The sequence below is a fragment of the Pristiophorus japonicus genome, chromosome 2, assembly GCF_044704955.1.
Source record: "Pristiophorus japonicus isolate sPriJap1 chromosome 2, sPriJap1.hap1, whole genome shotgun sequence".
In the NCBI taxonomy this organism is placed as follows: Eukaryota; Metazoa; Chordata; class Chondrichthyes; family Pristiophoridae; genus Pristiophorus; species Pristiophorus japonicus.
In genome coordinates this window covers 16,477,179-16,503,522 of record NC_091978.1, presented here as the reverse complement: position 1 = coordinate 16,503,522, position 26,344 = coordinate 16,477,179, and the positions used below count along the sequence as shown (strand labels likewise).

At 46.3% G+C, this 26,344-nt stretch overlaps 1 protein-coding gene across 3 annotated transcripts in view; it reads left to right on the top strand.

Annotated features, from left to right (window-relative positions):
* LOC139236054 (dedicator of cytokinesis protein 2-like) overlaps positions 1–26,344 on the top strand; it is a 1,544,097-nt gene that overhangs the window by 1,387,830 nt on the left and 129,923 nt on the right. For all 3 annotated transcript variants that reach the window (XM_070866795.1, XM_070866794.1, XM_070866796.1), the window contains one exon: positions 20,585–20,698. In XM_070866795.1, coding sequence (XP_070722896.1) covers positions 20,585–20,698 — 114 coding nt within the window. The remainder of the gene's footprint in view (positions 1–20,584; positions 20,699–26,344) is intronic.

The window sequence follows — 26,344 nt, the reverse complement described above, 5'->3', positions numbered from 1 at the left end:
AGATACTACATTTAATCCCCTTGTCTAAATCATTAATGTACAGTGTAAGCAGCTGGGGCCCCAGCACAGAACCTTGCGGTACCCCACTAGTCACTGCCTGCCATTCTGAAAAGTACCCATTTACTCCTACTCTTTGCTTCCTGTCTGACAACCAGTTCTCAATCCATGTCAGCACTTACCCCCAATCCCATGTGCTTTAACTTTGCACATTAATCTCCTGTGTGGGACCTTGTCGAAAGCCTTTTGAAAGTCCAAATATACCACATCAACTGGTTCTCCCTTGTCCACTCTACTGGAAACATCCTCAAAAAATTCCAGAAGATTTGTCAAGCATGATTTCCCTTTCACAAATCCATGCTGACTTGGACCTATTATGTCACCTCTTTCCAAATGCGCTGCTATGACATCCTTAATAAGTGATTCCATCATTTTACCCACTACTGAGGTCAGGCTGACCGATCTATAATTCCCTGTTTTCTCTCTCCCTCCTTTTTTAAAAAGGAAACGGAGGAGGACGCTCCATAGACCCTTGCAGTTGATAGTGTCAAAGGCCTTTGTAAGATCGAAGAAGGCCATGTATAAGGACTGGCGCTGTTCCTTGCATTTTTCCTGCAGCTGTCGCGCTGCAAAAATCATGTCCGTTGTGCCCCGGAGGGGACGAAATCCGCACTGTGACTCCGGGAGGAGCTCCTCGGCCACGGGGAGAAGACGGTTGAAGAGGACTCTTAACGTAACCACTATGCTAGCATAGCACATAAATCTGATGTTGGGCCGTTATCTCAGGTGTCGGCAGTACAGCAGCTCATTATGAAAGGTTTTGATAGATTAAACATGGAGAAACTGTTTCCAATGGCGGGAGGGTCTGTAATCAAAGGATATTATTCAAGTTAATTGGGAAAAGAATCAGAGGGAACGTGCTGCCTGAAAGTGGGTGGAAGCAGATTCAATAGTAACTTTCAATTAGGGAATTGAATATAAACTTGAAAAGGAAAAATTTGCAGGGCTATAACAACAACTATTATTTGTATCTATATAGTGCCTTTAACATAGTAAAAACATCCCAAAGTGCCTCACAGGCGCGTTATCAAAAAAAACCTGACACCGAGAGGTTATGAGGGCAGATGGCAAAAAGCTTGGTCAAAGAGGTAGGTTGTCTTAAAGGAGGAGAGAGAAGTAGAGAGGCGGAGAGGTTTAAGAAGGAAATACTAGTGCTTAGGTCCCAGCAGCTGAAGGCACAGCCACCAATGGGGTAGCGATTAAAATCTGGAAATGCACAAGAGGCCAGAATTGGAGGAATGCAGAGATCTCGGAGGGCATCTGTAAAAAAGGAAAGAAAGACTTGATTGATATAGCACTTTTCACGATCACTGAACGTCTCAAAGCGCTTTACAGCCAATGAACTGCTTTTTGAAGTATGGCCACTGTTGTAATGTGGGGAAAGCACTGGGAAGTGGGACTAATTGGATCGCTCTCTGGGTCGAATGGCCACTTCCTGTGCTGTTTGATTCTATGATGATTCTAAATGTGTTTGACTGGTGGGGCTGGGAGGGGAGTCGTGAATGTTGCTGAAGTAAATGCAGAATGTTTATATTTTTCCCATCAACCTCCATCTCTGCTCTTCAAATAAAGGCATTGATTCACAATGGGGTGTAGTGAATGGGGACATCAGCCCATCTTAAGGGTCACCACACCCAATCTCGATTCTATCCTCACCTAACATCAGGCTTAGAACACCAGAAAAGCCAAGGACGCGAAGAGACCATTTGACCCACCAAACCTCATTCCCCAATATCCAAACTCTTCCATGGGTACATAGAATCATAAAAATTTACAGCACGGAAGGAGTCCATTTCGGCCCATAGTGTCCGCGCCGGCCGACCAAGCACTATCCAGCCCAATCCCACTGTCCCGCTCTTGATCCGGAGCCCTGTAAGTTACGGCACTTCAATGCACATCCAGGTACTTTTTAAATGTGGTGAGGGTTTCTGCCTCTACCACCCTTTCAGGCAGTGAGTTCCAGACCCCCACCACTCTCTGGTTAAAGAAATTTCCCCTCTAAACCCAATTACTTTAAATCGAAGCCCCCTGGTTGTTGACCTCTCTGCCAAGGGAAACAGGTTTATCCTATCCACTCTATCCAGGCCCCTCATAATTTTATACACTTCAATCAGGTCTTCCCTTAGCCTCCTCTGTTCCAAAGAAAACAGACCCAGCATCTCCAATCTTTCCTCATAGCCAAAATCCTCCAGTCCAAGCAACATTCTCCTCTGCACCCTTTCCAGTGCAATCACATCTTTCTTGTAATGTGGTGACCAGAACTGCACACAGTACTCCAGCTGTGACCTCACCAGCGTTTTATGCAGTTCAAGCATAACCTCCTTGGACTGGGTCATCACTAATAAATCCAATAGGGAAATAAGGAGAAATGTCTTTACTCAGAGAAGGGTTAGAATGTAGAACTCGCTACCACAGGAAGAGATTGAGGCAAATAGCTTAGATGCTTTTAGAAGGAAACTAGACGAGTATATGAGAGAAAAGGAAATAGAGAGATAGGCTGAAAGGCTGAGATGAGGCAGATGGAACGGTAGGAGCCTCGTGTGGAGCATTAGCACCAGCACAGACTAGTTGGGCCAAATGACCTGCTTCTGCGTCTTGTACTCTACGTAGTTCAGCCCCTTGGGCGTGCTCTGCTATTGAATTAGATCATGGCTTATCTGTACCTCAACTCCATTTTCTGGCCTTAGCTCCACACTCCTTGATCCCCTCATCTAACAATAGTCTATCGGTCTCAGTATTGAAAGGTCCAAATGTCCCACCTTCCCTTAGCCTTTTGTGGGTAGAGAATTCCAGATTTCTACTTCCATCTTAGCGTCCAAATGTGGTTCCAACAGCCCTGGTGTCTGCATCGCAACCACTGACGAGAAGGTCCTCACTCCTATTGCAAACAATTTGCTTCTGACACCTGATCTAAGTTGACTTTTCACTAATTTGTATTGATGATTTCTGGTCCTAATATCTGAACTTATTTTAAAGTAATGTTTATACGCGACTTTAATATTTTAATATTAATATTTTGCGTACTTCAACTTGTGTCCCTCAAAACCCCTTAGTCACCTTCATTGTAGCATGTAGATTAAGCTTCATTTTAATATTTTCTCACAACTCATTCCCCTTCCATTTCCCATATTGCAACAGCGACTACACTCATTGGCTGTAAAGCGCTTTGAGATGTCCGTTGGTTGTGAAAGGTGCTATAGAAATCAAAGCCTTCCCTTTCCTTTCTTGTGGCTTCTCTTTGCATCCATCATCAGTCTGCATGACCCTAATCTGACCGGTGCATTAAACAGCTTCAGTATCACCGCAGCAGTCTTGTATCCTGCTGTCTTTGTTCTGTGTGTGTGTGTGTGCGTGTGCAGGAATTTACATTACTGATACTGGTTGAGGAAGGGATGCTATCCAGGTCATCAGTAGAAATCTCTCTGCTCTTCGAAACAGTGCCTTACACATGCGCCTAAACCGGCAGACAGCGCCTTGGTTTAATGTTTCGTACAGATTCACTAGAGCCTCAGCCTGGAATGTGTATTCAAATTCTGCAGTGGGGCTTGAACCCACAATTTTATGATTTAAAGGCGAGAATGCTGCCAACTGAGCGAAGCTAACATTGTAAGAGGGGTTGAGTGTGCTGATCCCAGTCCAGCAACGCCTTGAATTCAAATCCCTTCATTGGCTCCCTCCCCATCTCTTAACCTCCTCCAGTAACCCTCCGAGATCTCTGTGCTCCTCCAATTTTGGCCTATGCGCACCCACTCCCACTCCCTTCGCCTCACCATCGGTGGCCGTGCCTTCAGCTGCCAAGGCCCTAAGCTCTAGAACTCCCTCCCTAAACCTCTCTGCCTCTCCACCTCTCTTTCCTCCTTTAAGGAGCTCCTTAAAAATTTACCTCTTTGACCAAGCTTTTGGTCATCTGACCTACTACCTGGCTCTGTGTCAATTTTTGTTTGATAACGCACTTGCGAAGTGCCATGGGATGTTTTATTATGTTAAAGGCGCTATATAAATGCAAGTTGTTGGTCATGTGACAGGCAGAGAGACAGTGGCGGTGGATGGTGTCACCAAATTGAAAGGGGGGAAGACTAATAGCTGTCTTGCAAAAGAAGCAGCCGAGGACTATAATGAAGTAGGGTACACTTGGCTAATGGTTGAACCTTGGGCCAGACAGATAGACATCAGTGGCCTCGTCTGTTCCCCACCTTATTTTGCTTTGTTGAGAAACAGGTATGCCCACGCAGGCTGGATTTTTGGCTTTAATGTTTTTGGGGCGACAATGGGCAGTAAAGTTTGCGCCCAGGAACAGTTTGCACCTCAGTAGGTGAGTTTGGGCAGCTAGGCCCTGAGTCAGGGGCATTGTACACCTCTTAGGGCATTAGGATGGGAAACTCCCGAGCTAAAGACCAGGGCTGGGGAGTGCTCCGAGAGGCGCCAAAGGGGGAAATAAACATTAAAAACCCCCACAAAAAATTCCCAAACCATTGCCCCACTCCGCCACAGCACAAGAAGCAAAAATAATTACGAGAAAAAACAATCAGACTTACCTCAGGAGTCCATTACATACCTCTTCGCTGTTGGGGATGGTTGGACCGGACTGATTTCCCAGGCGTTCAGTGCGGGGCATAAGAGACAAAACTCGCGCCGGTGTCGCAACCAGGGGCATTGCACGTTGGACGCAGCTCTTCTGGGCAGTGCTGCTCCGCGCCGCCGCTAACCTGCAACCGAGGATTGCTGCGGGGCGCTGGAGGATGACCGCCCGGCCAGAACACCTCACCGCCACCATTGCCGCCGCTCCAGGGCGGAAAACGGAGCGCAGAAGACTCGAAAATCCAGCCCAGAAATTGCAGAGTGTCCTCCATGGCAGTGAAAGTCCCGCTATCAGAGATTCGCTGAATGACTCATAAGTGCATCCTGCATCTTTAAATGAGACGTGCATTTCCTTTTATTGGCTGAGAGAAGGTATCTGCAAAACTTGCATGTTTTGTTGGGTGCTGCATTTGGGAAGGGTACAGGAGAGGTGAGAGCCAGATAAGGAGAGCTGTTAGCTCCACCAGGCCATGAGTCAAGGATGATTACTGATTCCCATTCCTTCTCCTTCAGATCAATGAATAAAATCACTATGTTAATTATTTCGAATTGCAACTAGGACGGCAGGGGCCAAGAGGTTACCTTTATGGAAAGATGTTGAGTTTCCTTCTTTACAAGACTACTTTCCTGAAGAGGTTTAACGCTTTCAGGCCTGTAGTTTGCCACAAGTATTGCTTTTTGGCACTTTTGTTGCCTTTTATTTGCCCCCAAAGCTACCCCACCGCTCCTCTTGAAAGTGCTGACTCGACGATGGAGAAACCCTCTGGCAACTCAGCCCCAGGTCCCGTTCTTCAAGTCCGAGCTGAAATAACAAAAAAAGAACGCCTTGCATTTATGTAGCGGCTTTCACAACCACTGGACTTTACAGCCAATGAAGTACTTTTTGAAGTGTAGTCACTGTTGTACTGTGGGAAACGTGGCAGCCAATTTGCGCACAGCAAGCTCCCACAACAGCAATATGATAATGATCAGATAATCTGTTTTTGTTATGTTGTTTGAGGGATAAATATTGGCCCAGGACACCAGGGATAACTCCCCTGCTCTTCTTTGAAGTAGTGCCATGGGATCTTTTACATCCACCTGAGAGAGCAGATGGGGGTTTTGGTTTCAGTCTCATCCGAAAGACGGCACCTCCGACAGTGCAGTGCTCCCTCAGCACTAGATTTCTGTGCTCAAGTCCCTGGAGTGCGGCTTGAGCCCACAGCCTTCTGTCTCAGAGTCGACAGCTGAGTTAGTGCGTCTCAACAATTTGTTTAACCGTGGCAAGGGGGACCATCCCAGCTGTTCTCAATCCTGTTGTCACCCGACATCTATACACTCGCACCTTTCAGTAAGATAGCAAACTGAGGTGGGAACCCAGGCTGACTTCCCCGCCCACATCATCACAATGCAGCCCAGTTAAGTGCACCTGGCACCCCAGCTGAAATCACCAAACTAGGACCTTCTTATTTTATTATTCATTATCTGGATGTGAGCATCGCTAGCATGGCCATCTCTCGTGGCCATTTGAGCAGGTGGTCGTGCGCCTTCTTCTTGAATCGCTGCAGTCCATGTAGTGAAGGTGCTCCACAACACTGTTAGGTAGAGAGTTCGAGGTTTTTAACCCAGCGACAATGAAGGAACGGCGCTATATTTCCAAGTCAGGATGGTGTGTGACTTGGAGGGGAACGTGGAGGCGATGGTGTTCCCATGCGCCTGCTGCCCTTGTCCTTCTCGTTGGTAGAGGTCGCGGGTTTGGGAGGTGCTGCCGAAGAAGCCTTGGCGAGTTGCTGCAGTGCATCATCATCATCATCATCATCAAAGTTCGTCACCATCCTCCGCCTGCTCCACGACGACATGCAGGCCGTGATCCTTACCAACAGATCCACTACAGACCCAATCCACATCCGGGCCAGAGTCAAACAGAGCTGCATCATCATCCCAACCCTCTTCTCAATCTTCCTCGCCGCCATGCTCCACCTCACAGTCAACAAGCTCCCCGCTGGAGTGGAACTAAACTACAGAACCAGTGGGAACCTGTTCAACCTTCGCCGTCTCCAGGCCAGGTCCCAGACCACCCCAACCTCGTCGAGCTACAGTACGCGGACGACGCCTGCGTCTGCGCTCATACAGAGGCTGAACTCCAGGACATAGTCAACGTATGTACTGAGGCATACGAAAGCATGGGCCTTACTTAAGACAAAGGTCCTCCACCAGCCTATCCCTGCCGCACAGCACTGCCCCCAGTCATCAAGATCCACGGCGCAGCCCTGAACAACATGGTCCATTTCCCATACCTCAGGAGCCTCTTAAGAGCAGACTTTGACGACGAGTTCAACACTGCCTCTAGTGCGCCAGTGCAGCCTTCGGCCGTCTGAGGAAAAGAGTGTTTAAAGAGCAGGACCTCAAAACTGCTACCAAGCTCATGCTCTACAGGCCCTCCTGTATGGCTCAGAGACATGGACCATGTACAGTTGACACCTCAAGTCGCTGGAGAAATACCACCAATCTCCACAAGATCCTACAAATCCCCTGGCAGGACAGACGCACCAACATTAGGCCAACATCCCCAGCATTGAAGCACTGACCACACTTGATCAGCTCCGCTGGGCAGGCCATATCATGCGCATGCCACACACGAGACTCCCAAAGCAAGCGCTCTACTCGGAACTCCTTCATGGCAAACGAGCCAAAGGTGGGCAGAGAAAACGCTACAGGGACACCCTCAAAGCCTTCCTGATAAAGTGCAGCATCCCCAGTGACACCTGGGAGTCCCTGGCCAAAGATTGCCCTAAGTGGAGGAAGTGCATCCAGGAGGGCGCTGAGCACCTCGAGTTTCACCACCGAGAGCATGCAGAAATCAAGCGCAGGCAGCAGAAAGAGCGTGCGGCAAATCTGTCCCACCCTCCCCTTTCCCTCAACGACTATCTGTCCCACCTGTGACAGGGACTGTGGTTCTCGTATTGGACTGTTCAGCCACCTAAGGACTCATTTTAAGAATGGAAGCAAGTCTTCCTCAATTCCGAGGGACTGCCTATGATGCAAGCTATCTGGTGGCCTCTGGAAATGAGATGGCCGGTTAGTACTGTGGGCCTGTGGTTACTAGATTGAAACTGCCCAACTCATAAGAAATAGGTGCAGGAGTAGGCCATTTGGCCCCTCGAGCCTGCTCCGCCATTCAATAAGATCATGGCTGATTTGATCTTAGCCTCAACTCCACTTCCCCGCCTACTCCCCATAACCCTTCACTCCTCAATCATTCAAAAATCTGTCTATCTCCACCCTAAATATATTCAATGACCCAGCCTCCACAGCTCTATCGGGACGGGAAGCACTTTTTGTCTGGTGGGGCGAGGGGGGGTTACCAGCTCCCGTGAAATTGCACGGGAGTTCGCGGAGGTGTTGCCATAGTAGCGCCATATCACGCTAATAGTGCCCCAAGCCACCGTGCGACATCATCGCTGTGCACGGTGACCCCTGAGCGCCACGCGCTGACCACATTCCGCCCCATGCCGGACATTGCCCTGCGCCCCGAGAGCCCTCCGGAGCGACATCCGCTTGCGGGGCAGAAGTTAACAAGGAGGTCGGGAGTGCCCTGTGCCGTTTTTTTCCACCTCGCCGGTCGGCCCGACTTCTCCCCTTGTGTGGTCCGTGCCGCCATCGTGCAGCCCCGACATTCCCTTTTATGTGCCGGGCTGCGGCTCGGCACGCCATCCTGGTGGAGACCATCAGAGGCCCGGCAAAGTGCGTGGCGGCCCCTTCCCTCTAACGGAAGGGGAAGGGCGTTGAACCGCGTCAGCGCTATGTGGACCGTCCGTGTAGCACTGCCGATCGTGCCCCAGCATCGCCCCGGGATCCGCCCCAACAGGGAATGGAGCACGCGAGATTGCACTCCACTTCCTCTGAGGGGCAGTAACCGCAATTTCACTGCCGGGGCGGGACCTCCATGCCGGATGCAGCAAGTCCCGCCTCAGCCGGTTACCGCCCCAATTGGGACGCTGGGGAATTTTTCCCCCTATATCTGCCAGAGTTTCATCTTCACCAATCACCTCAATGGAATGAGCAACTTAAAAAAAAATGTTTATCTTTCTTTTCTCTGCTTTTTAAAAAAATCAGAGTGAGCTAATCATGAAGTCTGTTTGATTATCCCCAAAATTGGGAACTTGATAGCATTTAAGGGTAAATGTTATTGGCAGACCAAGGTGAAGGGCCAGGGCTTATGTCCGGGGAGAATGACGCCCTCTGGCCTATCAGTATGAATTAGCCTGATCGAATAAATACTCGTTCTAGCATTTGTTCGTTTCTTGTATGTGCGGTGTCTCACATTCTCTTCTCACTCATTCTCTCTCTCTCCCTCTCACTCTCTTCTCACTCTATCTCTCTCAATCTCTCTCTCTCTCTCTCTTGTTCTCTTACTCTCTTTCTCTTTCACTCTATCACTCTCTCTCACTCTCTTGTTCTCTCTCACACACACTCTCTCTCCCACGCTCTCACACACCCGTTTTCTCTTTTTCTCTCACTTTCTGCCCCTCTCGCTCTCACTCTCTAACTCTCTCTCTCTGCCTCTCACTTGTTCTCTCTCTCACACTCCCTCCCTCTCTCACTTTCTCTTTCTCTCTCTCACTCTTTCTCTCTGACTCTCTCCTCTCTTACGTTCACTCTCTCCCTCTCTCACTATCTTATTCTCTCTCAAACTCTCCCTCATTCTCTCTTGCTCTCTCACTCTCCCTCACTCTCCCTCTCCCTCTCATTCTCTCTCTCACAATCAGTCTCTCTTTCACTCTCCTGTTCTTTCTCTCTTTCAATTAAGCATATACATTTGCTAAATGTGATTAAACGGAGTATTTCTTTGCCACTGAAGTAATTTAATCAAATTGATCATGAATATGGAACATAGAAAATAGCTATTTCTCAGCAAATTAACGATACTAACCAATCACCTTAAAAAAAAAATTCCTTGCTCCCTGTATGTTTAGAGGTGCAAAATATAATGTTCAGCACAAAATATGATATATTAAGAACAGTAGGCAGGTCACAACATTCGATTCAAAAATCAGTTGAAAGTTCCTATGTCCACCTGGTCCTCGGGATTATCCCATTCTAAAAGTGTCCACATGTACCTGCAATGCCTGTTATTTCTCAATGCCAAGGAACGGCCTAAGAAGAAGAAGACTTGTAGTTGGCACTGTGGTAGGGGTTTTCATTGTTCAGCTTTGCTAACATTGGTAACACCATACACCACGGTGCCTTGAATTGAACGGGTTAACATCACTCTGTGTTTGCTAAAATAAAATCGGGACCTCTTCACAGAGTTTGAAAAATTTTGGTTAATTAAATATAATTTAAAAAATATTAAAAACATAAGAAATAGGGGCAGGAGGACGCCTTTTGGCCATGATATTCAATAAGATCATGGCTGATCTACCTCACGCCAACTTCCCGCACTATCCCCATTTCCTTTGATTCCCTAAATATCCAAAAATCTATCGATCTCTGCCTTGAATATAATCAACGACTGAGTCTCCACAGCCCTCTGGGGTAGAGAATTCCAAAGATTCACAAACCTTTGAGTGAAGAAATTTCTACACATCTCAGTCCTAATGGCAGAACCCTTATACTGAGACTGTGATCCCTTATTCGAGACTCTGCAGCCAGAGGGAACAACTTCTCAGCATCTACCCTCTCAATTAGATCACGTCTCATTCTTTCAAACTCAGAGAATATAGGCCGAGTCGACTCAATCTCTCCTCAGACGACAATTCCCCCATCCCAGGAATGTCTGACTAACTTGATTTAATTTTTCGAGGAGGTAACCAGGAGGGTCGATGAGGGCAGTGCGTATGAAGTAGTGTATATGGATTTTTGCAAAGCTTTTGATAAGATCCCACATGGCAGAATGGTCACGAAAACAAAAGCCCATGGGATCCAGGGCAAAGTGGCAAGTTGGATCCAAAAGTGGCTCAGAGGCAGGAAGCAAAGGGTATTGGTTGATGGGTGTTTTTGTGACTATAAGGCTGTATCCAGTGGGGTTCTGCACGGTTCAGTGCTGGCCCCTTGCTTTTTGTGGCATATATATATATATATAACTTGGACTTAAATGTAAGGGGTATGATTAAGAAGTTTGCAGATGACACTAAAATAGGCTGTGTGGTTGATAATGAAGAAGAAAGCTGTGACTGCAGGATGATATCAATGAACTGGTCAGGTGGGCAGAACAGTGGCAAATGGAGTTCAATCCGGAGAAGTGTGAGGTAATGCATTTGGGGAGGTCTAACAAGGCGAGGGAAACACAATAAATGGTACGACACTGAAAAGTGTAGCGGAACAAAGGGACCTTGGAGTGCCTGGAACTGGAACTCATTGCCTGAAAGGGTGGTAGATACAGAAACCCTCACCATATTTTAAAAATACTAGGATATGCATTTAAAGTGCCGACAGGGCTACGGACCAAGAGCTGGAAAGCGGGATTAGGCTGGACACCTCTTGGTCGGCTGGCATGGATACGATGGGCCAAAATGGCCTCCTTCCGTGCTGTAAATTTCTATGAATCTATTCTATGAATCTATCGGCTGGATTTTCGGGTGGTTTGCGACTGGGTTTTATCGGCGCGTTTTGACCCTCCGCGGCGAAAACCTGGTCACTAAGCCCGGTCGCGATCCTCGGCTCCTTATTTGCGGCGGCGATGGGAAGCACCGCTGGGGAGAGCTGCACCGGGTGTGTAATGACTCGGATTGCATTACCGTCCGAGTTTTGGCACTCTCCCAACCCGTACGCCGCGCTCTGAAGGCCGCCAGGTAAAACCTAGCAGAGCAGACCTGCCGGCGGAGGTAAGTTGGAAAGCCTGAAAAAAAGTTTAAAGTTTTTTTGAATTTATTTTTTTGCAATGATTTGCTGGGTAAAGGCCTTGATAATATATTTTGAATGTTTTTTTTGAATTACCCCCCCCCCACCCCCCCCCCCCGTCCCCCACCCACTTCCCAAGGCCTCTCTTGTAGCACTCCCGGCCGTGCCCCTTTTTTGCGCCCTGAATAATTGTGCAACGCCTTCCTTTGCGCTGCGCTCCAGGTGCGGACCATAGGTGCCGAAAGTTAGGCCTTAAATTGGTAACGCAACAAAAGCGGTCATTTTCACGTCGCGCTTACGTTTTCGCCCAAAAACGGAGAAACTCTGAAAATCCAGCCCTATGAATCAGATGGGAGGAGTCAGGATGTCTGGAGGAGAGAAAGGACGAACAAATGCTGAGAAAGGAAGGTTGTGCAATTCTGACCTTTCACCTTCCCATCCTTCCCACACTCCTCCCCCGGCTCTTCATACAAATCTTACTTTTGAAATAATATTTATGCTTTGATCGAAGGAACGAGTCAAACTAATCGTTGCTTCTTGTACACGTCAGTCACAGTGAGAGCTAAGCTTTGACCTTTTCAGTTCTAATTTGCTTTCCACGCTTCAGACTGTCAGCTCAGCTTAGTGCACATCAGTGTACTGATGCGGTGACAGAGCAAGGCCAAGAGAGACTTCACATTGTCATTTGGTAAACAAATAGAGGGGAAAAAGGAAGGGATAAAAAACACAGAACACAATTACAATTTGTTTTTAAGAACGTAAGAACATAAGAAATAGGAGCAGGAGTAGGCCATACGGCCCTTCGAGCCTGCTCCGCCATTCAGTGAGGTCGTGGCGGATCTGATCCTGGCCTCAACTCCATTTCCCTGCCCGCTTCCCATAACCCTTGACTCCCTTATCGCTCAAAAGATTTCTCTTGCCTTCTCTCACTGAACTGCAAGACCGTGACAGAACTCCACCAGCACTCAATGCACATAACAGCATGGGAATTGCAAGATAAAGAAAGACCCAAGGTCATAAGAATATAAGAAATAGGAGCAGAAGCAGGCCACCTGGCCTCTCGAGCTTGCTCTGTCATTTAACAAGGTCATGGCTGATCTGATCATGGACTCAGCTCCAGTTCCCTGCCCTCTCCCCATAACCCTTTATTCCCTTGCTACCCAAAAATCTGTCTATCCAGTTCACCTTCTGCTATGGGAATGGTACCATAGTGGTCATGTTACTGGACGTGTAACCCAGAGGAGACGCGAGTTCAAATCCAAAAATGGCTGGTGTGGAATTTAAATTCAGTTAATTAAATAAATCTGGAATCAAAAGCTAGCATCAGTAATGGTGGCCAGATGACGACCGGATTGTCATAAAAATCCATAAGGAACATAGAAATAAGGAGCAGGAGTAGGCTATACGGCCCCTCAAGCCTGCTCCACCATTCAGTAAGATTGTGGCTGATCTTCGATCGCAACACTTTCCCGCCCGATCCCCATCCCTCGATTCCTCTAGAGTCCAAAAATCTATCGATCTCAGCCTTGAATATACTCAACAACTGAGCATCCACAACCCTTTGGGGCAGAGAATTCCAAAGATTAACAACCCTCTGAGTGAAAAAAATCCTCATCACCTCAGTCTTAAATGTCCGACCCTTTATCCTGAGACTGACCCCTAGCTCTAGACTCTCCAGCCAGGGGAAACATCCTCTCAGCATCTATCCTGTCAATCCCCTTCAGAATCTTGCATGTTTCAATGAGATCACCTCTCATTCTTCTAAATTCCAGAGAGTATAGGCCCATTCTGCACAATCTCTCATAGGACAACCCTCTCATCCCAGGAATCAGTCTAGTGAACCTTTATTGCACCGTCTCCAAGGCAAGTATATCCTTCCTTAGATAAGGGACCAAAACTGCACAGTACTCTAGGTGTGGTCACACCAAAGCCCTGTACAATTGTTGCAAGACTTCCTTACTCGTTTAAGGTTGGAATCCTGCTACGTAGATTCACAAATGCTTTTTGGTATAGACAAGCACAAGGTGGTACATTTTGGTAGGAAGAATAAGGAGACCACTCGTCCTTCGAAATCAAGAGTATTAACGTGGTAGAGGAGCAAAGGGATCTAGGGGTACAGACACGCAGATCACTGAAAATCGCGATGCAGGACACACTGCGCTGCAACGGATGCTCATTTCGGGGCGGTAATGGCGGCGGGGCGATAAAGTTTGCGCCCGGGAACAGATTGCACCTCAGTCAGCAAAATTGGGCAGCTGGGTCCTGAATGTGGGGCAGACCACCAAGGGAGGTGTTGTTCACCTCTCTTAGGGCGCTAGGCCGGCTGAGCATGCGAAAATCCTGAGCTAAACAGCCGGCTCGGGAGCACTCTGTGAGAGGCCTGGGGGGAAAAAAATCCTCCAAAAACATCCCTAATAAATAACCCACGCCACCATAACATAAATCGCAAAAAAAAAGCAATCACACTTACCTGAGGTTGGCATTACTCACCTCACTGCAGCCGCTACAGTTCGGATCGCCCACTTTCACGGGCAGTCCCAGCAGGGGGCGCTCTACAGAGTGCTACGGGTTGGGCGGCAGCCTAAAAGCGAGTCTGTGTCGCAACCAGGGGCGTTGCACACTGGTTCGCCTCTTCCGGGCGATAATGCTCCGTGCCCTGCCGGGACCGGCCCTGAAAACCCCGGCGGGGCGCTAGAAGCTGGCCGCCCGCCCGGAAGTGCTCACCGCCGCCATTGCCACCCTCCGGGGCAAAAGCAGAGGAAGCAACGAGGCCGAAAATCTAGAAGTCTTTATTATATCTTTTTGTCAGGTGTTTGATGCAACTTGAGTGGCTTGCTAGGCTATTTCAGCGGGCAGTTAAGAGAGTCAACCACATTGTGGGACCTGAACTCACGACTTTCTGACTCCAAGGCTTAGAAAAACATAGAAACATAGAAATTTACAGCGCAGAAGGAGGCCATTTCGGCCCATTGTGTCCGCGCCGGCCGACAAATTGCTGGTCAAGGGAATGTGGGAAGGGAGGACCTTGAGATAATCACTATCACTAGGGGGGTAGTGCTGGACAGGCTAATGGGACTCAAGGTAGACAAGTCACCTGGTCCTGATGAAATGCATCCCAGTGTATTAAAAGAGATGGCAGAAGTTATAGCAGATGCATTCGTTATAATCTACCAAAATTCTCTGGACTCTGGGGAGGTTCCAGCGGATTCGAAAAGAGCAAATGTAATGCCTCTGTTTAAAAAAGGGGGCAGACAAAAGGCAGGTAACTATAGGCCGGTTAGTTTAACATCTGTAGTGGGGAAAATGCTTGAAGCTATCATGAAGGAAGAAATGGCGGGATATCTAGATAGGAATAGTGCAATCAAGCAGACACAACATGGATTCATGAAGGGGAAATCATGTTTAACTAATTTACTGGAATTCTTTGAGGATATAACGAGCATGGTGGATAGAGGTATATTTAGATTTCCAGAAGGCATTCGATAAGGTGCCACACAAAAGGTTACTGCAGAAGATAAAGGTACGCGGAGTCAGAGGAAATGTATTAGCATGGATCGAGAATTGGCTGGCTAACAGAAAGCAGAGAGTCGGGATAAATGGGTCCTTTTCGGCTCATTGTGGGTCCTTGTGCCACAGGGATCGGTGCTGGGACCACAACTGTTTACAAGAAACATAGATGACCTGGAAGAGGGGACAGAGTGTAGTGTAACAACATTTGCAGATGACACTAAGATTAGTGGGAAAGCGGGTTGTGTAGAGGACACAGAGAGGCTGCAAAGAGATTTGAATAGGTTAAGCGAATGGGCTAAGGTTTGGCAGATGGAATACAATGTCGGAAAGTGTGAGGTCATCCACCTTGGGAAAAAAAACAGTAAAAGGGAATATTATTTGAATGGGGAGAAATTACAACATGCTGAGGTGCAGAGGGACCTGGGGGTCCTTGTGCATGAATCCCAAAAGGTTAGTTTGCAGGTGCAGCAGGTAATCAGGAAAGCGAATGGAAGGTTGGCCTTCATTGCGAGAGGGATGGAGTACAAAAGCAGGGAGGTCCTGCTGCAACTGTATAGCGTATTGGTGAGGCTGCACCTGGAGTACTGCATGCAGTTTTGGTCACCTTACTTAAGGAAGGATATACTAGCCTTGGAGGGAGTACAGACGATTCACTAGCTTGATTCCGGAGATGAGGGGGTTACCTTATGATGATAGATTGAGTAGACTGTGTCTTTACTCGTTGGAGTTCAGAAGGATGAGGGGTGATCTTATAGAAACATTTAAAATAATGAAAGGGATAGACAAGATAGAGGCAGAGAGGTTGTTTCCACTGGTCGGGGAGGCTAGAACTAGGGGGCACAGCCTCAAAATACGGGGGAGCCAATTTAAAACTGAGATGAGAAGGAATTTCTTCTCCCAGAGGGTTGTGAATCTGTGGAATTCTCTGCCCAAGGAAGCAGTTGAGGCTAGCTGATTGAATGTATTCAAATCACAGATAGATAGATTTTTAACCAATAAGGGAATTAAGGGTTATGGGGAGCGGGCGGGTAAGTGGAGCTGAGTCCACAGCCAGATCAGCCATGATCTTTTTGAATGGCGGAGCAGGCTCGAGGGGCTAGATGGCCTACTCCTGTTCCTAATTCTTATGCATTATGTTCTTATTACCCCCAATAGCATGTGCACACTAATCTCTTGTGTGGGCCCTTGTCAAAAGCCTTTTGAGAGTCCAAATTCATCACATCCACTGGTTCTCCCTTATCCACTCTACTAGTTACATCCTCAAAAAACTCTAGAAGATTTGTCAAGCATGATTTCCCTTTCATAAATCCATGCTGACTTGGACCAATCCTGTCACTACTTTCCAGATGCGCTGCTATTACATCTTTAATAATTGATTCCAGCATTTTCCCCACCACCGATGTCAGGCTAACCGGTCTATAAATCCCTGTTTTCTCTCTCCTTTTTTAAAAAGTGGGGTTACATTAGCTACCCTCCAATCCATAGAAACTGATCCAGAGTCCATGGAATGTTGGAAAATGACCACCAATGCATCTACTATTTCTAGGGCCATTTCCTTAAGTACTCTGGGATGCAGACTATCAGGCCCTGGGGATTTATCGGCCTTCAGTTTCTTCAATTTCCCTAACACCATTTCCTGACTGATAAGGATTTCCCTCAGTTCCCCCTTCTCGCTAGACACTCGGTCCCCTAATATTTTCGGGAGGTTATTCGTGTCTTCCTTAGTGAAGACAGAACCAAAGTATTTGTTCAATTTGTCTGCCATTTCTTTGTTCCCCATTATAAATTCACGTGCTTGCTATTGAGGGAGTGCAGCGAAGGTTCACCAGACTAATTCCCTGGATGGCAGGACTGACATATGAGGAAAGACTGGATCGGCTAGGCTTATACTCACTGGAATTTAGAAGAATGAGAGGGGATCTCCTAGAAACTTATAAAATTCTGACAGGACTGGACAAGTTAGATGCAGGTAGAATGTTGGGGAAGTCCAGAACCAGAGGTCACAGTCTAAAGATAAGGGGTAAGCCATATAGGACCGAGATGAGGCGAAACTTTTTCACCCAGAGAATTGTGAACCGATGATATTCTCTGCCAAGAAAGTTGTTGAGTCCAGTTCATTGGACATATTCAAAAGGGAGTTAGATGTGGCCCTTATGGCTAAAGGGATCAGGGGATATGGGGAGAAGGCAGAGGTCGGGTACTGAGGTTGCATGATCAGCCATGATCATGTTGAATGGCGGAGCAGGCTCGAAGGGCCGAATGGCCTGCTCCTGCACCTATTTTCTATGTTTCTATACCACAAAAAGCAAGGGACCCAGTACTGAGCCCTGCGGAACCCCACTGGAAACATCCTTCCAGTCACAAAAATATCCATCAATCATTATGCTTTGCTTCCTAAATCCAAGCCAATTTTGGATCCAACTTGCCACTTTGCCCTGTATCCCATGGGCTTTAACCTTCATGACCAGTCTACCATGTGGGACCTTATCAAAAGCCTTGCTAAAGTCCATATATACTACATTGTACGCACTACCCTCATCGATCCTCTTGGTTACCTCCTCAAAAAATTCAATCAGGTTAGTCAAACACGATCTTCCCTTAACAAATCTGTGCTGACTGTCCCTAATTAATCCTTGCCTTTCCAAATGCAGATTTATCCTGTCTTTCAGGATTTTTTCCAATAATTTTCCCACCACTGAGGTTAGGATGACAGGCCTGTAATTACTCGGCCTATCCCTTTTCCCCTTCTTAAACAAGGGAACGACATTAGCAGTCCTCCAATCCTCCAGCACCATGCCCAGATCTAAAGAGGACTGGAAAATGATAGTCAAGGCCTCTACTATTTCCTCCTTTACTTCGCTCGATAGCCTGGGATGCATTTCATCCGGCCTGGGGACTTATCTACCTTCAAAGCTGCTAAACCCCTTAATACTTCCTCTTTCACTATATTTATTTCATCCAGAATACCACACTCCTCCTCGATAGCAGTATCTGCATTACTCCTTTCCTTTGTGATAACAGATGCAAAGTATTCATTAAGAACACGACCAACATCTTCCACCTTCACACAAAGATTACCCTCATGGTCTCTAATAGGCCCTACCCTTTCTTTAGTTACCCTCTTACTCTTAATATATTTATAGAACATCTTAGGGTTTTCCTTAATTTTACTGGCCAAGAATTTCTCGTGCTCTCCCTTAGCATTCGTAATATCCTTTTTAATTTTGACTCTCACCACAAGCATGAGCATTGTTATGGGGCCTCACTCAAACTGCCGACAGTACAGACGTGTTCAATCTGCTCTGGATTGTCAGTGAGCTGTTCAAAGGGAATAGAATTAATGAGGTTAGCAAAAAAAAATAATCGTTTCAACTCAGTTCAAATATTTCATCAAAGTACCTCAGAGCTCAGTCGAATATTGATAAATTGGATTACAGGTGAATTTTAGGGGGGGAACATAACTGTACAAACTTACACATTAATCATCAAGATGTGGCTTTAATTTCCCTCAGGATGTGTGGCAAAGTAAAAACTAATTTAAAAGTATTTATTTGGGTTAGACTACATGGGAACTGTTGGCAATGAAATAAATGTATCTACTGTAATTGATATCTGATTCCACTCCCTGTTATTACATTCAGTTATTTTCAACTGAGTTTTTAAGCAGATTTATCTGGTGAAAATATGTATGCATTTTATAACTTTGCCCAATTTAAACAACCACAAACAACCACATGTATTTATATTGCATCTTTAATATAGTGAAATATTTCAAGGCGCTACACAGGAATATTAATGTAACAATAAAAATGTAACACCGAGCCGCATAAGGAGAAATTAGTGCAGGTGCCCAAAAGCTTGGTGAAAGAGGTATGTTTCAAGGAGCATCTTGAAGGAGGAAAGAGAGGTGGAGAGGTTTAGGGAGGGAGTTTCAGAGCTTGGGGCCGAGACAACAGAAGGCACGGCCACCAATAGTTGAGCGATTACAATCCGGGATGCTCAGGAGGGCAGAATTAGAGGAGGGCAGACATCTCCGGAGTAGTTGTGGAGCTGGAGGAGATTACAGAGCTAGGGAGGGGTGAGGGCATAGAGGGATTTGAAAATAAAGATGAGAATTTTGAAATCGAGGTGTTGCTTAACCGGGAGCCAATGTAGATCGGCGAGCACAGGGGTGCTGGGTGAGTGGGACTTGGTGCGAGTTAGGACACGGGCAGCCAGTGTTTTGGATCACCTCTAGTTTACATTGGGTAGAATGTGGGAGGCCAGCCAGGAGTGCGTTGGAATAATCAATAATCAAGTCTAGAGGTAACAAAGGTATGGATGAGGGCTTCAGCAGCGGATGAGCTGAGGTAAGGGCAAAGATTGGCGATGTTACGGAGGTGGAAATAGGCGGTCTTACTTATGCTGCGAATATGTGGTCGAAAGCTCATTTCAGGGTCAAATATGACACCAAGGTTGCGAACAGTCTCGCTCAGCCTCAGCCCAAGGGGTTGGGGAGAGGGATGGAGTCAGTGGCTAGGGAATGGCGTTTCTGGCGGGACTCAAGAGAATACAACTCAAGGGAATACAAGCCAAACTTATGCAACCTGTCCTCATAACTCAGCCCAGGTATCATACTGATAAATCTACGGGTGCATACCCTCCAGGGCCAACAATCATTCCTGAGGTGCGTGCCCAGAACTGAACATAGTAACTCTAGATGGGGTCTGGAAAAGAGACAAGCGGAGAGGATTAAGTATTTGGAGGCAGGCTGGGGGGAGTTCCAGAGATTTAATCACCAATGTTCCCCCTTTGAAAGAGGTCTTGATTGCGGACCATGGCCTTCAGTAGTAAACCAGACAAATGAGACGTTAATTTATAGACTCACTGGCCCTGAAATTGCACTGTCTTCAATGGCTTCCTCTCAGAGTGCTCCAGCATATTCTCCTTGAAAGGCCCCGGAAGGTATGCCTTGACGGATCAGCCGAACCAACTGAAAAATGAGTATTGCTGGCGAAGATTTGTGCTGTTTTCCCAACAACTGCCCAGCAAGTGCCCACACAACTCAAATGGCTGGTAACAGTAGGCATAGGGCCTGCCTTCATCAGTGTAAGGGTATATATATAAGGCTTAAATAAAACATTTAAAAATCCAAAATGATATACATATGCTTCAAATGAGTTGATACAAATATTGGCCTGGATCAAGATGTTTAAAATTAATTATCAACAAATGTAATGTTATATTGAGGTTAGTGCAATGAAGGGGCTTATGAATAAAATTTCAATTCAGTACATTTAGAATTATTAGACTCATGTACATTGTACAATTATTTGGGGATTCCATTGCATTTTATTAGGGGATTCCCTTCATAAATGATTGCAATGGAATCCTCCTTTTTCATTGGAGGAGCAGGCCCTTGTGATCCCAGGGATGCTTCCGAACCGCCTGGGCTCCATGGGCCTTTACACTGCCGTATGCCTGAATGCCCGAGACTACAACTCTTCGCAGCCTGGATAACTAGAGGTAAATTTGTAAATGTTTCGCAAGTCGGAGACATTCTCCGGAGGTATGCCTCCGACCCCAATTTCCAGGCCCTTTATTTATTGATTCTCTGCTTCTTTCTTTTGTGACCTAGTGGGCAGATGATCAATTTGCTTCGCACATCCAGGATTTCCACGGTTCTCAGACACAGCGGCACCTGAAGGAGAATCTGTACAACAAAATCATTGAATACTTTGACAAGGGCAAGGTAAGACCTGCAGCACAAATCAACTCTCTGCTAATTCTGGGCCACCATTAACTCGGCATCCCAAGATACGATTTTTCTCCAGATACCGATTAAGAAAAAGAAAAGACTTGCATTTATATAGCGCCTTTCACACCCTCAGGACCTCTTAAAGCGTTTACAACCAAAGAAATACTTTAGACGTGTAGTCACTGTAGGAAACCCCTATTTGCGCATAACAAGCTCCAACAAACAGCAATGTGATAATGACCAAATAATTTGTGATGTTGGTTGAGGGTTAAATATTGATCAGGATACTGGGGAAGAACTTCTCTGCTCTTATACGCAGTAAGCAAAGGTGGCCAGGTTTCCTCTGGTCGGTAGTTCATAAAATGCCTTCTTTGGTATGGCTTCCGAACCAGACAGGAGTTACCAGCACAGCGATCGGACAGTTCCCGTCGCTTACAGCGCACGTGTTGTCGTTAACGCCATTCGCGATAAGCGGTGGATGATACAAGCAGTACTTCTGAACTTAGTCAGTGGGTAAAACACTCGCCTCTGAGTCAGAAGGTTGTAGGTTCAAGTCCCACTCCTAGACTTGAGCACAAAAATCGAGGCAGAGTAGGAATCACAGGATAGCGCAGATGAATACGTGGCTTGAGCAGTGGTGCAGCAGGGAGGGATTCAAATTCCTGGGGCATTGGAACCGGTTCTGGGGGAGGTGGGACCAGTACAAACCGGACAGTCTGCACCTGGGCAGGACCGGAACCAATGTCCTAGGGGGAGTGTTTGTTAGTGCTGTTGGGGAGGAGTTAAAGTAATATGGCAGGGGGATGGGAACCAATACAGGGAGACAGAGGGAAACAAAAAGGAGACAAAAGCAAAAGACAGAAAGGAGATGAGGAAAAGTGGAGGGCAGAGAAACCCAAGGCAAAGAACAAAAAGGGCAGCAAAATTCTAAAAGGACAAAGGGTGTTAAAAAAACAAGCCTGAAGGCTTTGTGTCTTAATGCAAGGAGTATCCATAATAAGGTGGATGAATTAACTGTGCAAATAGATGTTAACAAATATGATGTGATTGGGATTACAGAGACGTGGCTCCAGGATGATCAGGGCTGGGAACTCCACATCCAGGGGTATTCAACATTCAGGAAGGATAGAATAAAAGGAAAAGGAGGTGGGGTAGCATTGCTGGTTAAGGAGGAGATTAATGCAATAGTTTGGAAGGACATTAGCTTGGATGATGTGGAATCTATATGGGTAGAGCTGCAGAACACCAAAGGGCAAAAAACGTTAGTGGGAGTTGTGTACAGACCTCCAAACAGTAGTAGTGATGTTGGGGAGGGCATCAAACAGGAAATTAGGGGTGCATGCAATAAAGGTGCAGCAGTTATAATGGGTGACTTTAATATGCACATAGATTGGGCTAACCAAACTGGAAGCAATACGGTGGAGGAGGATTTCCTGGAATGCATAAGGGATGGTTTTCTAGACCAATATGTCGAGGAACCAACTAGGGGGGAGGCCATCTTAGACTGGGTGTTGTGTAATGAGAGAGGATTAATTAGCAATCTTGTTGTGCGAGGCCCCTTGGAGAAGAGTGACCATAATATGGTGGAATTCTGCATTAGGATGGAGAATTGAAACAGTTAATTCAGAGACCATGGTCCAGAACTTAAAGAAGGGTAACTTTGAAGGTATGAGGCGTGAATTGGCTAGGATAGATTGGCGAAGGATATTTAAGGGGTTGACTGTGGATGGGCAATGGCAGACATTTAGAGACCGCATGGATGAACTACAACAATTGTACATTCCTGTCTGGCGTAAAAATAAAAAAGGGAAGGTGGCTCAACTGGGGCTATCAAGGGAAATCAGGGATAGTATTAAAGCCAAGGAAGTGGCATACAAATTGGCCAGAAATAGCAGCGAACCCGGGGACTGGGAGAAATTTAGAACTCAGCAGAGGAGGACAAAGGGTTTGATTAGGGCAGGGAAAATGGAGTACGAGAAGAAGCTTGCAGGGAACATTAAGACGGATTGCAAAAGTTTCTATAACTATGTAAAGAGAAAAAGGTTAGTAAAGACAAACGTAGGTCACCTGCAGTCAGAATCAGGCGAAATCATAACGGGGAACAAAGAAATGGCGGACCAATTTAACAAGTACTTTGGTTCGGTATTCACTAAGGAGGACACAAACAACCTTCCGGATATAAAATGGGTCAGAGGGTCTAGTAAGGAGGAGGAACTGAGGGAAATCCTTATTAGTCGGGCAATTGTGTTGGGGAAATTGATGGGATTGAAGGCCGATAAATCCCCAGGGCCTGATGGACTGCATCCCAGAGTACTTAAGGAGGTGGCCTTGGAAATAGCGGATGCATTGACAGTCATTTTTTAACATTGCATAGACTCTCGATCAGTTCCTATCGAGTGGAGGGTAGCCAATGTAACCCCACTTTTTAAAAACGGAGGGAGAGAGAAAACAGGGAATTATAGACCGGTCAGTCTGACATCGGTAGTGGGTAAAATGATGGAATCAATTATTAAGGATGTCATAGCAGTGCATTTGGAAAGAGGTGACATGATAGGTCCAAGTCAGCATGGATTTGTGAAAGGGAAATCATGCTTGACAAATCTTCTGGAATTTTTTGAGGATGTTTCCAGTAGAGTGGACAAGGGAGAACCAGTTGATGTGGTATATTTGGACTTTCAGAAGGCTTTCGACAAGGTCCCACACAAGAGATTAATGTGCAAAGTTAAAGCACTTGGGATTGGGGGTAGTGTGCTGATATGGATTGAGAACTGGTTGTCAGACAGGAAGCAAAGAGTAGGAGTAAATGGGTACTTTTCAGAATGGCAGATAGTGACTAGTGGAGTACCGCAAGGTTCTGTGCTGGGGCCCCAGCTGTTTACACTGTACATTAATGGTTTAGACAAGGGGATTAAATATAGTATCTCCAAATTTGCGGATGACACTAAGTTGGGTGGCAGTGTGAGCTGCGAGGAGGATGCTATGAGGCTGCAGAGTGACTTGGATAGATTAGGTGAGTGGGCAAATGCATGGCAGATGAAGTATAATGTGGATAAATGTGAGGTTATCCACTTTGGTTGTAAAAACAGAGAGACAGACTATTATCTGAATGGTGACAGATTAGGAAAAGGGGAGGTGCAACGAGACCTGGGTGTCATGGTACATCAGTCATTGAAGGTTGGCATGCAGGTACAGCAGGCGGTTAAGAAAGCAAATGGCATGTTGGCCTTCATAGCGAGGGGATTTGAGTACAGGGGCAGGGAGGTGTTGCTACAGTTGTACAGGGCCTTGGTGAGGCCACACCTGGAGTATTGTGTACAGTTTTGGTCTCCTTACCTGAGGAAGGACATTCTTGCTATTGAGGGAGTGCAGCGAAGGTTCACCAGACTGATTCCCGGGATGGCGGGACTGACCTATCAAGAATGACTGGATCAACTGGGCTTATAGTCACTGGAGTTCAGAAGAATGAGAGGGGACCTCATAGAAACGTTTAAAATTCTGATGTGTTTAGACAGGTTAGATGCAGGAAGAATGTTCCCAATGTTGGGGAAGTCCAGAACCAGGAGACACAGTCTAAGGATAAGGGGTAAGCCATTTAGGACCGAGATGAGGAGAAACTTCTTCACCCAGAGAGTGGTGAACCTGTGGAATTCTCTACCACAGAAAGTTGTTGAGTCCAATTCACTAAATATATTCAAAAAGGAGTTAGATGAAGTCCTTACTACTAGGGGATCAAAGGGTTTGGCGATAAAGCAGGAATGGGGTACTGAAGTTGCATGTTCAGCCATGAACTCATTGAATGGCGGTGCAGGCTAGAAGGGCCGAATGGCCTACTCCTGCACCTATTTTCTATGTTTCTGTTTCTATGACACCGTCTGAGTGCAGTGCTGAGGGAGCGCCTGCTGCAGTGTTGGAGATGCCGTCTTTCGGATGAGATGTTAAACCGTCTGCTCTCTCAGGTGCATGTAAAACATCCCATGGCACTATTGGAAGAAGAGCAGGAGAGTTATCCCCGGTGTCCTGGCCAATATTTATCTCTCAATCAACATAATTTTGAAACAGATTATTTGGTCAGTATCACATTGCTCTTTGTGGGAGCAAATTGGCTGCTGCTTTTCCCACATTGCAACAGTGACCCCTGATACCATTCTAGTAAATCTCTTCTGCACCCCCTCTTGACAAACCTCTGAAAGTGAGGTGCGCAGAATTTAACACAATACTCCAGCTGAGGCCTAACCAGTGTTTTATAAAGGTTTAGCATCTAGATGTATCTTAGATTAAAAGGAGAAATGAATAGTTAACTGAATAAAAATGCCACTATTTAACATGCATTTAACACTCTTGTCGACAACACAAAGCAATTATTTCCCTTGCGTTATTTGACACTCTGTAAAGCTTATTCCAGATCCATGCTTATTTCAAGAGAATAAGGGGTTACATAAAAAAAACATCAACTTCCGCCTTCAGGCAAGTTGTAATCAGGGTCCACAAAATGTTAAATGCGCAACTGTTGCACTTTATTTTATAAATATTTAATTTAGCGTATTTCTCCTTGCTGTACTTCAGTTATGTGGAGAAACAAGAGGAGCTGGGGTTGTTCTCCTTAGAGGAAAGAAGGTTAAGAGGAGATTTGATATAGGTGCTGATACTCATGAGGTGTTTGATAGGAGAGGCGAGAGATTGCAAAGCGACGTGATCGGGCTCAGGAGAGCCAAGAGTTACGCAGCCCAGGGGCAGCACGGGCCAGCCCACATTGCAATATGTGTGTGCACTAGGTCCGTGCAGCAGAGCTGGTCTCCAGTCATCTTCGTTAATCCTTGCCACTGGACCAAGACCTAGCTCTGTCAAGCCCGTGTGGTGGCTGGTGTGCAACGGCCACCACACATTTAAAATCCACGTACAGGCATCTTCCACCCTTCAACATGTAGTTCGGGACCTGGAATATCAGGTACTTGATTGAAACACCTGTGAACTCTTTCCCTTTTGGTGTGGAAGCGGGTCATCCTCAATACGAGGGTCCGCCTAAGAAAAAGAAGACAACAGTGACCATGTTATGTTCAGAATAAATCCACATACATACATAACAGACCACACTTCAAAAAAGTGCTTCACTGGCTGTGAAGCACTTTGGGACGTCCGGTGGTCATGAAAGAAGCTCTATAAATGCAAGTCTTTCTTCTTTAACTTAAGAGGATGCGCATTCAACGTCTATATTTAGGTTTGCAATTCCTCCTCAAAGGAGTTTGAAAGACCTTGGCTAATACATGCACATAATCAACAACAGAGGCACAAAGCAATTGCTTATCAGAACTTTCAAAATGGTAAGTGCAGAGTATTAAGGCAATCGTGCCTTAATGGGCCAGCCTGAAATAGTCATCACGTTCAATACGTTGTAAGCGGCTCCTCTATAATTCACCTCTTCGGTGGCAGCTACGGTTAACCATCATAAGCGTGGGCTATGTGATTGGTGGGGAGCGTATTTATTTAAGGAGGGATATACTTGCATTGGAGGCAGTTCAGAGAAGGTTCACTCGGTTCATTCCTGAGATGATGGGGTTGTCTTATGAAGAAAGGTTGAGCAGGTCGTGCCTATACACATTGGAGTTTAGAAGATTGAGAGGTGATCTTATTGAACATAAAAGT